We start from the raw sequence: 14,026 nt of genomic DNA on the forward strand, positions 1-14,026 counted from the left end.
GAGGAGGATAGTAGTATATTACAGGGGAGGATAGTAATATATTACAGGGGAAGATAGTAGTATATTACAGAGGAGGATAGTAGAATATTACAGAGGAGGATAGTAGTATATTACAGAGGAGGATAGTACAGTAGTATATTACAGAGGAGAATAGTAGTATATTAAAGAGGAGGATAGTAGTATATTACAGAGGAGGATAGTAGTATATTACAGAGGAGGATAGTAGTATATTACAGGGGAGGATAGTAATATATTACAGGGGAAGATAGTAGTATATTACAGAGGAGGATAGTAGAATATTACAGAGGAGGATAGTAGTATATTACAGAAAAGGAAAGTAGTATATTACAGTGGAGAATAGAAGTACGGTATATTGCAGATGGCGATAGTAGTATATTACAGAGGAGGATAATAGAATATTACAGAAGAGGATAGTAGTATATTACAGAGGAGGGTAGTAGTATATCACAGAGGAAGATAGTAGTATATTACAGAGGAGGGCAGTAGTATATTACAGAGGAGGACAGTAGTATATCACAGAGGAGCACAGTATTATATTACATATGAGGAAAGTAGTATATTACAGAGGAGGAAAGTAGTATATTACAGAAAAGGATAGTAGTATATTACAGAGAAGGATAGTAGTATATCACAGAGCAGCACAGTAGTATTTTACAGAGGAGGATAGCAGAATGTTACAGAGGAGGATAGTAGTATATTATAGAGGAGTATAGTAGTATATTACAGAGGAGGATAGTAGTATATTACAGAGCAGGATAGTAGTATATTACAGAGGAGGATAGTAGTATATTACAGAGCAGGTTAGTAGTATATTACAGAGGAGGATAGCAGAATGTTACAGAGGAGGATAGTAGTATATTATAGAGGAGTATAGTAGTATATTACAGAGGAGGATAGTAGTATATTATAGAGGAGTATAGTAGTATATTACAGAGGAGGATAGCAGAATGTTACAGAGGAGGATAGTAGTATATTATAGAGGAGCACATTAGTATATTACATAGGTGGAATGTAGCATATTACAGAGAAGGATAATATGTTACATTGGAGGATAGTAGTATATCACAAAGGAGGATAGCAGTATATTTCAGAAGAGAAAAGTAGTATAGTGAAGAGGACCATAATATAATACATAGGAGGATAGTACTATATCGCATAGGAGGATAGTATATTACAGAGATGGATAGCGGTATATTTAAGAGGAGAATAGTAAAATATCACAGAGGAGGATAATAGTATATTACAGAGGAGGATAGTAGTATATATCAGAAGAGGAAAGTAGTATAGTGAAGAGGACCATAATATATAGTACAGAAGAGGATAGTACTATATCACAGAAGAGGATAGTATATTACAGAAGACCACAGTAGTATATTATATAGGAGGAAAGTAGTACCGTATATACTCGAGTATAAGCCGAATTTTGCAGCCCAGTTTTTGTGCTGAAAAAGCCCCCCTCGGCTTATACTCGAGTCAGCAAAAAAAAAAAAAAAAATATTTTTTTTTTTTAGGAGGGGGGGGGGGGGGGTCTATGACCAGCCACAATATTAATGTATAGAATCTCCCATAAAATAGTGCAAAAGAAAAAAAAAAAAACATTTTAAAAACATAAAAGTTCTAAAACACTCCTCTTCCTAGAATACATACAAATGTAGAAAATGACTGTGAAACACAAACACATTAGGTATCCCTGTGTCTGAAAGTGCCCGGTCTACTGAATATAGGATCTGCAGTGCTCCTGTTCCGTCAGGAAGGGGTTAATAGAAGCACTGCAGATACCCTATAGTCAGCCAGACTGAATTCCAAGTGGGGGGGGGAGAAAAAACCCAGTCCTCAAGCTCAGGGAAGGGGCAGACAGACAACCCAAACAGCCCCTCTCCTTCCCCAGCATCTACTGCACCCAAAAACTCCGACCATTTTAATTTTTGAAATTTTCCAGTAGCAGCTGCATTTCCTCCCTAGGCTTATACTCGAGTCAATAAGTTTTCCCAGTTTTTTGTGGTAAAATTAGGGGGGTCGGCTTATATTCGGGTCGGCTTATACTCGAGTATATACGGTATGTTATAGACGAGGATAGTTGTAAGAAAATTGCCAGTTGAGCAATTCCCCAATCCTGCTGATGAAGACAGGGAATAAGGGATAGACAAAGACAGTGAGTCCTAAACGTGACCCAACCTCTCTCCCTACCCAGTCGCCACAACTGTCCTAATGACAGGGACAACTGGGCGACCATCCTTTCTCTGAATAAGTGTTACACAGAACAGGACAAGACAAACAATACAGAAGAAGAATCACAATCCAAAAGAGTAGTCACAAAGAAAGCAAAAGGTCAGAAGTCAGTAATACAATACAATAGCAAGAGAAAAACTTAGCGAAGTCACGATAACCAGCAAACCTGTGTGGGCTGACAACCTCTTTATAGGAAGTCCAGAACCTGCCCCAGACTTTATTGGCAGATAGGCTGTCAACCCCACAGGTAAGGCTAAGATTAACTATTAGTGGAGCATAGGGAAACCAACGTGAAAGAGATGGGTGTGGTGGAATATCAATTACAGAGATGAGAGAATAGGGCAGTGTTCAGAAAGAGCAACAAGAACCAAAATCAAGAAATTCTAACTGAACATGCCTCCTGTGCTGCAGCGTGCGAGTGGAGGGTGGCACAGAAACCCAAATAGACAGAGACATTACAATAATAGAATATTACATACAAGGATAGTAGTATATTACAGAGGAGGATAATAGTATATCACAGATGAGGATAGTAGTATATTACAGAGGAGGATAGTAGTATATTACAGAGGAGGATAGTAGTAGATTACAGGGGAGGATAGTAGTATATTACAGAGGAGGATAGTAGTATATTACAGAGGAGGATGGTAGTATATTACAGAGGAGGATAGTAGTATTTTACAGAGGAGGATAGTAGTATTTTACAGAGGAGGATAGTAGTATATTACAAAGGAGGATAGTAGTATATTACAGAGGAGGATAGTAGTATATTACAGGGGAGGATAGTAGTATATTAGAGAAGAGGATAGTAGTATATTACAGAGGATAGTAGAATATTACAGAGGAGGATAGTAGTATATTACAGAGGAGGATAGTAGTATATTACAGAGGATAGTAGTATATTACAGAGGAGGAAAATAGTATATTACAGAGGAGGATAGTAGTATATTACAGAGGATAGTAGAATATTACAGAGGAGGATAGTAGAATATTACAGAGGAGGATAGTAGTATATTACAGAGGATAGTAGAATATTACAGAGGAGGATAGTAGTATATTACAGAGGAGGATAGTAGTATATTACAGAGGAGGATAATAGTATATTACAGAGGAGGATAGTAGTATATTACAGAGGAAGATTATAGTATATTACACAGGAGGATGGTAGTATATTACAGAGGAGGATAGTAGTATATTACAGAGGATAGTAGTATATTACAGAGGAGGATAGTAGTATATTACAGAGGAGGATTATAGTATATTACAGAGGAGGATAGTAGTATATTACAGAGGAGGATAGTAGTATATTATATAGGAGGATAGCAGTATATTACAGAGGAGGATAGTAGTATGTTACAGAGGAGGATAGTAGTATATTACAGAGGATAGTAGTATATTACAGAGGAGGATAGTAGTATATTACAGGGGAGGATAGCAGTATATTACAGAGGAGGATAGTAGTATATTACAGAGGATAGTAGTATATTACAGAGGAGGATAGTAGTATATTACAGAGGAGGATAGTAGTATATTACAGAGGAGGATAGTAGTATATTATATAGGAGGATAGCAGTATATTACAGAGGAGGATAGTAGTATGTTACAGAGGAGGATAATAGTATATTACAGAGGATAGTAGTATATTACAGAGGAGGATAGTAGTATATTACAGGGGAGGATAGTAGCATATTACAGACGAGGATAATAGTATATTACAGATGAGGATAGTAGTATATTACAGAGGAGGATAGTAGTATATTACAGAGGATAGTAGTATATTACAGAGGAGGATAGTAGTATATTACAGAGGAGGATTATAGTATATTACAGAGGAGGATAGTAGTATATTACAGAGGAGGATAGTAGTATGTTACAGAGGAGGATAGTAGTATATTACAGAGGAGGATAGTAGTATATTACAGAGGAGGATAGTAGTATATTACAGGGGAGGATAGTAGCATATTACAGACGAGGATAATAGTATATTACAGCCGAGGATAGTAGTATATTACAGAGGAGGATAGTAGTATATTACAGAGGAGGATAGTAGTATATTACAGAGGAGGATAGTAGTATATTACAGAGGAGGATTATAGTATATTACAGAGGAGGATAGTAGTATATTACAGAGGAGGATAGTAGTATGTTACAGAGGAGGATAGTAGTATATTACAGAGGAGGATAGTAGTATATTACAGAGGAGGATAGTAGTATATTACAGGGGAGGATAGTAGCATATTACAGACGAGGATAATAGTATATTACAGCCGAGGATAGTAGTATATTACAGAGGAGGATAGTAGTATATTACAGAGGAGGATAGTAGTATATTACAGAGGAGGATAGTAGTATATTACAGAGGAGGATAGTAGTATATTACAGAGGATACTAGTATATTACAGAGGAGGATAGTAGTATATTACAGAGGAGGATAGTAGTATATTTCAGAGGATAGTAGTATATTACAGAGGAGGATAGTAGTATATTTCAGAGGAGGATAGTAGTATATTACAGAGGAGGATAGTAGTATATTACAGAAGATAGTAGTATATCACAGGGGAGGATAGTGTTATATTACAGAGGAGGATCGTAGTATATTACAGAGGAGGATAGTAGTATATTACAAAGGAGGATAGTAGTATATTTCAGAGGAGGATGGTAGTATATTACAGAGGAGGATAATAGTATATTACAGAAGATAGTAGTATATCACAGAGGATGACAGTGGTATATTACAGAGGAGGATAGTGGTATATTACAGAGGAGGATGGTAGTATATTACAGAGGAGGATAGTAGTATATTACAGAGGATAGTAGTATATTACAGAGGAGGATGGTAGTATATTTCAGAGGAGGATAGTAGTATATTACAGAGGATAGTAGTATATCACAGAGGAGGATTGTGGTATGTTACAGAGGAGGATAGTGGTATATTACAGAGGAGGATATTAGTATATTTCAAAGGAGGATAGTAGTATATTACAGAGGAGGATAGTAGTATATTACAGAGGAGGATGGTAGTATGTTACAGAGGAGGATAGTAGTATATTAGAGAGGAGGATAGTAGTATATTACAGAGGAGGATAGTAGTATATTACAGAGGATAGTAGTATATTTCAGAGGAGGATGGTAGTATATTACAGAGGAGGATAATAGTATATTACAGAAGATAGTAGTATATCACAGAGGATGACAGTGGTATATTAAAGAGGAGGATAGTGGTATATTACAGAGGAGGATAGTAGTATATTACAGAGGAGGATGGTAGTATATTACAGAGAAGGATAGTAGTATATTACAGAGGATAGTAGTATATTACAGAGGAGGATAGTAGTATATTACAGAGGAGGATGGTAGTATATTTCAGAGGAGGATAGAAGTATATTACAGAGGATAGTAGTATATCACAGAGGAGGATAGTGGTATGTTACAGAGGAGGATAGTGGTATATTACAGGGGAGGATAGTAGCATATTACAGAGAAGGATAGTAGTATATTACAGAGGAGGATAGTAGTATATTACAGAGGAGGAGAAAAGTATATTACAGAGGAGAATAGTAGTATATTACAGAGGAGGATAGTAGTATATTACAGAGAAGGATAGTAGTATATTACAGAGGAGGATAGTAGTATATTACAGAGGAGGAGAAAAGTATATTACAGAGGAGGATAGTAGTATATTACAGAGGAGGATAGTAGTATATTACAGAGGATAGTAGTATATTACAGAGGAGGATAGTAGTATATTACAGAGGATAGTAGTATATTACAGAGGAGGATAGTAGTATATTACAGAGGATAGTAGTATATTACAGAGGAGGATAGTAGTATATTTCAGAGGAGGATAGTAGTATATTTCAGAGGATAGTAGTATATTACAGAGGAGTATAGTAGTATATTACAGAGGAGGATAGTAGTATATTACAGAGGAGGATAGTAGTATATTACAGAGGATAGTGGTATATCACAGAGGAGGATAGTGTTATATTACAGAGGAGGATAGTAGTATATTACAGAGGAGGATAGTAGTGTATTTCAGAGGAGGATGGTAGTATATTACAGAGGAGGATAGTAGTATATTACAGAGGATAGTAGTATATCACAGAGGAGGACAGTGGTATATTACAGAGGAGGATAGTGGTATATTACAGAGGAGGATAGTAGTATATTACAAAGGAGGATATTAGTATATTACAGAGGAGGATGGTATATTACAGAGGAGGATAGTAGTATATTACAGAGGAGGATAGTAGCATATTACAGGAGAGGATTGTAGTATATTACAGAGGAGAATACTAGTATATTACAGAGGATAGTAGTATATCACAGAGGAGGATAGTAGTATATTTCAGAGTAGGATGGTAGTATATCACAGAGGAGGATAGTAGTATATTACAGAGGAGGATAGTAGTATATTACAGAGGATAGTAGTATATTACAGAGGCGGATAGTAGTATATTACAGAGGAGGATAGTAGCATATTACAGAGGAGGATAGTAGTATATTACAAAGGAGGATAGTAGTATATTACAGAGGAGGATAGCAGTATATTACAGAGGAGGATAGTAGTATATTACAGAGGAGGATAGTAGTATATTACAGAGGATAGTAGTATATTACAGAGGAGGATAGCAGTATATTACAGGGGAGGATAGTAGTATATTACAGAGGAGGATAGCAGTATATTACAGAGAAGGATAGTAGTATATTACAGGGGAGGATAGTAGTATATTACAGAGGAGGATAGTAGTATATTACAGAGGAGGATAGTAGTATATTACAGAGGAGGATAGCAGTATATTACAGAGGAGGATCGTAGTATTTTACAGAGGAGGATAGCAGTATATTACAGAGGAGGATAGTAGTATATTTCAGAGGAGGATAGTAGTATATTACAGAGGAGGATAGCAGTATTTTACAGAGGAGGGTGGTAGTATATCAAAGAGGAGGGTGGTAGTATATTACAGAGGAGGATAGTAGTATATTACAGAGGAAAATAGTATATCACAGAGGAGTATAGCAGTATATTACAGAGGATAGTAGTATATCACAGAGGAGGATAGCAGTATATTACAGAGGAGAATAGCAGTATATCACAGAGGAGGATAGTAGTATATCACAGAGGAGGATAGTAGTATATCACAGAGGAGGATAGTAGTATATTACAGAGGAGAAAAATAGAATAGTACAGAGGTATTTAGGAAAGATGGAAGTTTGGACATCAAAGAGGAAGATAAGTTTTAATTTGTATAAATGTAAAGTTCTGCACCTGCGCTGGGTTAACAACAAATAATTATGCATTAATTAATAACACTATCACTGGAAGATGGGAGTATTGGTGGGCAGTAAACCTAATTTTGGTAACCAGCCCCAAAGCAAATACAACCATGGGATACATTCAGAGAGGAATATATGTTGATGACAAGGTTACAGTTTTGCCTCTGTACAAATCCCTGGTCAGGCCACACATGGAATATTGTGCACAATGTTGAACACTTGAATGTAGAAAAGTAGAGCGAGTGCAGAGGAGGCAACCAAGATAATACTGGGGATGGGTGGATTAGAGGACAAAGACAGATTGGAAAAAATACAGTTTAGGGGCGACCTAATAGCAATGTGCTAATTTATGAATGGTCACCTTGGCCTGTAACCATGACAAGGGGGATCCTCTATGTCTTTACAATAGTCATAAACGGGATTCTTTACAGTAAGAGCAGTGAGAATGTAGTGCCACAGACTTGTACAAGTTCTGGAGGGGACTGGATGACGTCTTGAAACACATCAAGTATTACAAGCTATGGGACTAGTACTTTAGCATGGGATGTTGACCCAAGGATTTAGTTCACCATATTTGGAACCCTCTAATATAGGGCAATGGGAGGGTTTGTTACTCTAATCTGGATCAACAGGGTAAGATTGTAGGTTGGATTTGATGGTCTTATTAACTATGTTAGCACCCATAGAGGACCCAATGATGCCCCCCCTGTAACTGAGAAATACCATGGGACTCTCTTACCTGTGATTTTGTCTCTGACCAGTTTACAGGACTCAATATCACCGATGCTTCCGAAAAGACTCTTAAACTCTTCTTGCGTCATGTTCTGAGGAAGGTAGTTTACGATCAGGTTGGTTTTACTGTCGTCTGCAGCTCCGTTTGTTCCGTTGAGGATGCCCACACTGCCGGGCCCATTGCTGGCCTGTGTCTCCATGGTGCTTATTATCTGCTGGAGGGAAGAGAAGAAAAGAAGAGAGCAGCAGGTCAGCCTCCATCTTTATGTCACCGCCTTATGAGTCACATCACGGCCTGACCTTGTGATGTCATCTTTAATGGTGTCCTGAGCGCACATTACCAAGCACAAGATTATATCATCCTATGCCAGAAAGCCCATGATATCATTTATCAGGAATATGAAGTGATGATTCATTCCTAACATGAGGTCACCCAACTTTCCCAGCCTCCTGAATGGAGGTGATATATCACTACATCACTAATGAGCTACATTACACAGGACCATACCATGATCATGTGCCAACGTCATGAGGCCTCAGGTATGTACCAGTACATGACAGACTACACACTGAAGCTGCTGCAGAACCTCTTAGCACATCAATACGCTGCTGCAGACCCCGCATCAATATCTGACTGACAAATTGCTCATGCTTGTAAGCATCTGATGAGGTTTTGCAGTAGATAAAGAATCTCATAATACCCACTTCAGCTGCTGCAGAACCTCTTGGTAAAGAGACGGTGGAGATCTTTTTCAATTGTGAAGCATAAATGCCTTATAAAAAGAGGTTCTGCAGCAGCTGGCGTACAAATTATACACTGCTGCGCTCCAGAGAAGTAGATTGAAGCTTCTGGACCCTATAATAAATCTATACCATGGGCTATATATAATACTGGGGTCTTATATGGCTGAGAGACCGTTGTGTCCTTCAACCAGTAGATCTGGTGCAATTGTCATAACTCTACCTATAGCCCCTGGATGCTGCCCCAGCTGCTGCAGAACAGCATTCAAAAATGGAATTTCTTGCCGATTGTCTAGGCACGGAAGGAGGTCCATGGTAAATGTAACTAAAGGCCAATTGTTGACACATGTCAGAGCACCCCATCTACCCTCCTACTTCCATAATGGAAAGGACAGGACATCTGTGTCAATGTCAGTGTATGGAGGGGCCAGAAGGGCATCTGTCTGCAGCGAGCCCTCCCCCTGTAATTACCCCGGCAGCCGGGAATAAGCAGGACGTCTTTAACAAGATTTCAGCCGCATTATGCCTTAAAGACCCTTCTCATCCTCCAGGCCGGGATTAAGGGAGAGGGGACAAGGCGATAAAGCTTTAAACTGATTATCGGCCAAGCCCTTTGTCCGTGGCAGTGAATGGGTTAAGGCCGAGACTTCCCCCCCTCCCCCAGCTTCCCTGAATCAAACCCCTTCAAGCGAATCTTTATCCAAGAACGAAATGCTGACAGTTCTTTTAACTGGGTACCAAGTCATTGCCAGTGACCCAGATATGTGAAGGCTGGCATCAAAGCCGTCCATGCAGCTCCTATATATAGCAAGAATGGAAAAACAGTCATAATAATAATAGGAGTACGGTATTATTTATTAGTATTATTACCCCTTCTGCCGCCTACGTGCTCACCAGAGTGACCCTGGTTCTTTACCAATGAGAAATGTTTTGGTAAAGTGAAGGATCTATGGGGGGAGATTTGTGGGTCGCCGCAACGAAGGACAATCAACGCAAAATCAACGGCAGAAATCCATGTGGATATACACTATTGTAACTTGAAGCTCCAGGGTCCTTACCTGCCTTATGCCATTTAGAATAGTGATATATTTTATGTGGCAGAGGGATCCTTTGGGCTGCACCCCCTACCGCTATACCCCTGCTTACCGCCACAGCCAATGGTGAAGCACCAGCTATAACAGGTAGTAGTAGCACCTGGGCCTGAGTGCCCATGACAGCCCCATCTTCTATGTTATAACGGTGTACAGGAGGGTAGGCTGAAAGTGACCCCACTGTTACGGCCTCTGACATCTGTGTCGTGACTGCCTGTTTCGACCTACATGACTAAGTAACCTTTGGTGCCAGATTAGTCATCCAAGGGTTATTCTATTACATCTCATCTATAGTACTGGTGTCTTCTTAAGTGGCATCGGGGACTTAGGGCCCCTGAGAGACTAGGACAGAGTGCACTCTCTATAGCCTTTGATGTTGTCATGTTGAGAGTGCCCATTATCTTGAAGGTCTCGCTGAACTTCAGCATGAAAGGTGTCCTTGACTGCTATGATCAACTTCAGTGGATCTTAAAGGATATCCTATTATCAAAGCCTTATAGGGATTGTGTCACCATATATAAGTTAGGGTCTCCTGAATCAAACAGTGTTTCCCCCTTGTGAATTGCTGAGATATCGCTGTTTTGCTCTTTGGAGTAATGATGGCGTTATCATTGCTCCAAAGATGTAAGAAATGCCCTCATTGCGCCAAAGTGTTCATTTGCATATTGACAAAATTGGCAATCTCTCCGGATTGGAGGCAGCGATTCACAAGGGAAAACCACTGTTTGTTTTAGGTGACTCTAACCTATCTATCTGCAGGGCTGGGGTGATATGCTGGTTCTGGTGACACTAACCTATCTATCTGCAGGGCTGGGGTGATATGCTGGTTCTGGTGACACTAACCTATCTATCTGCAGGGCTGGGGTGATATGCTGGGTCTGGTGACAGTAACCTATCTATCTGCAGGGCTGGGGTGATATGCTGGTTCTGGTGACACTAACCTATCTATCTGCAGGGCTGGGGTGATATGCTGGGTCTGGTGACACTAACCTATCTATCTGCAGGGCTGGGGCGATATGCTGGTTCTGGTGACACTAACCTATCTATCTGCAGGGCTGGGGTGATATACTGGTTCTGGTGACACTAACCTATCTTTCTGCAGGACTGGGGTGATATGCTGGTTCTGGTGACACTAACCTATCTATCTGCAGGGCTGGGGTGATATACTGGGTCTGGTGACACTAACCTATCTATCTGCAGGGCTGGGGTGATATGCTGGGTCTGGTGACACTAACCTATCTATCTGCAGAGCTGGGGTGATATACTGGGTCTGGTGACACTAACCTATCTATCTGCAGAGCTGGGGTGATATACTGGGTCTGGTGACACTAACCTATCTATCTGCAGGGCTGGGGTGATATGCTGGGTCTGGTGACAGTAACCTATCTATCTGCAGGGCTGGGGTGATATGCTGGGTCTGGTGACAGTAACCTATCTATCTGCAGGGCTGGGGTGATATGCTGGGTCTGGTGACAGTAACCTATCTATCTGCAGGGCTGGGGTGATATGCTGGTTCTGGTGATACTAACCTATCTATCTGCAGGACTGGGGTGATATGCTGGGTCTGGTGACACTAACCTATCTATCTGCAGGGCTGGGGTGATATGCTGGGTCTGGTGACACTAACCTATCTATCTGTATGGCTGGAGGGATATGCTGGGGACTGTAGACAAATGCCCTTTAAGTAAACATAAAATATGAGGTCATTGTATTTTGCCTGGAAGGTTACATCTACCTGGTTACAGTTGGAAACAGCCATATAAAATCTGAGAGAGGCCTAAGTAATCTCAGACAGGCCGGTACTAAGCACAAGCTGCCTGACAACTCCATATAAAAATTGTAGTTATTGGGCAGTATATCCATGGCAATCAGTCTCACGAGATAACGGGGAAAGCGGCATGGCAGGGGTTACATCATGTCCTATTTTTCTGAAAAATTTGCTTTCGCTATAGCCCCATTATAAGGTGTTATCTATGAAATTTCAGCAAATACAAGTACAAAACGGCCAAAATTTTCCAAAAATAAAAAAAAATTGTTCTTATTAAGATAACCAATGGGGCACAGACAATGGCGGCCAGCATCCCCTGTCATTGAGGCCAATCCCTCCCGGTTCTACATATAATATATAGAGGGTCTGGTACATTATAGGGAGACTATATAATAAGGATCAGGATTTCCCGTCCCCCTTCTGTTTGGCAGAGGTCACCCACAAGGTCAATGCTAATGAGAGTCAGATCATCCAAGTTCTGAGGCCGCGGCCTGGAGCGACGAGGAAGCAGTGACGGTCTCTTCGGTGTCACTTGTCATTAGCATTCAGCATTTTTCTGTATCCTAACCAAGCAGAAAATGCAAAGAATTCCCATATCTATCTATCTATCTATCTATCTATCTATCTATCTATCTATCTATCTATCTATCTATCTCCTATGTATCTATCTATCTCCTATCTATCTATCTATCTATCTATCTATCATCTATCTATCTATCTATCTATCTATCTATCTATCTATCTCCTATCTATCTATCTATCTATCTATCTATCTATCTATCTATCTATCTCCTATCTATCTATCTATCTATCTATCTATCTATCTCCTATCTATCTATCTATCTATCTATCTATCTATCTATCTATCTATCTATCTCCTATGTATCTATCTATCTCCTATCTATCTATCTATCTATCTATCTATCTATCTATCTCCTATCTATCTATCTATCTATCTATCTATCTATCTATCTATCTATCATCTATCTATCTATCTATCTATCTCCTATCTATCTATCTATCTATCTATCTATCTATCTATCTATCTATCTATCTATCTCCTATGTATCTATCTATCTCCTATCTATCTATCTATCTATCTCCTATCTATCTATCTATCTATCTATCTATCTATCTATCTATCTATCATCTATCTATCTATCTATCTCCTATCTATCTATCTATCTATCTATCTATCTATCTATCTATCTCCTATCTATCTCCTATCTATCTATCTATCTATCTATCTATCTATCTATCTATCTATCTATCTATCTCCTATGTATCTATCTATCTCCTATCTATCTATCTATCTATCTATCTATCTCCTATCTATCTATCTATCTATCTATCTATCTATCATCTATCTATCTATCTATCTATCTATCTATCTATCTCCTATCTATCTATCTATCTATCTATCTATCTATCTATCTATCTATCTATCTCCTATCTATCTATCTATCTATCTATCTATCTATCTATCTATCTATCGCCGCCATATACAGAGAATATTGGCCCCACCATGGCTCATCTCGCAGAGGTTTTCCTACAGACCCACACTGATCCCTAAAACAAGACTAGGTCATAAAGAACGAAAAATAATATTACCACCTTAAAAAACCCCAGTAAATACGCCATTGGCTAATAAGGGAGAGTTGACACGGAGTAACGTGCTGCCGTTCACACTCCCATTGATTTCAATGGGAGCCGGGATCGTATACGCGGCGCTAAATCATGGTCGCAAAATAGCGCCGTGTATCAATGGGAGCGTGAACAGCCCGCAAAAGCTCCCGCGGCGTAGACATGCCAGATTACGAGCCAAAATACATCGTGTGAATGCACCCTTAGACGGATTTGGTCTTCTAGGAAAGCTACGTTGGTCTAGTCCGTGACTGTAATGGCCTCAGACGTAACGGTTGAGTCATGTTTCTAATAACGTGAGAGAAGAGAACGTATGAAGGGCTGGAGGTGATTTTCAGATTTAAGGTGGAAATGCCCTTTAAGGTCTATCTTCCATGACAGGTGTATATAACCGCTCTGTATTCTGTCCGCGTCCCCTAGGGATTTATTCGATATGGCTCCGTCTTCACAGGCATGTACGCACAGGCCCGGTCCTGCGGCAAAGCCTTTCATTATTACCACCCCCTGCCATTCCTTTGCAGAC

General features: G+C 39.6%; 1 protein-coding gene across 5 annotated transcripts in view; it reads right to left on the minus strand.

Moving 5' to 3' along the window:
• The window catches only part of ELAVL3 (ELAV like RNA binding protein 3), a 53,784-nt gene that overhangs the window by 27,480 nt on the left and 12,278 nt on the right, over positions 1 to 14,026 (minus strand). For 4 of the 5 annotated variants that reach the window (XM_075272569.1, XM_075272568.1, XM_075272570.1 and 1 more), the window contains exon 2: positions 8,267 to 8,474. In XM_075272569.1, coding sequence (XP_075128670.1) covers positions 8,267 to 8,474 — 208 coding nt within the window. The remainder of the gene's footprint in view (positions 1 to 8,266; positions 8,475 to 14,026) is intronic. The other variant, XM_075272567.1, reaches the window with a different exon arrangement.

Source organism: Leptodactylus fuscus, chromosome 5 (assembly GCF_031893055.1).
Source record: "Leptodactylus fuscus isolate aLepFus1 chromosome 5, aLepFus1.hap2, whole genome shotgun sequence".
NCBI classification, from domain to species: domain Eukaryota; kingdom Metazoa; phylum Chordata; class Amphibia; order Anura; family Leptodactylidae; genus Leptodactylus; species Leptodactylus fuscus.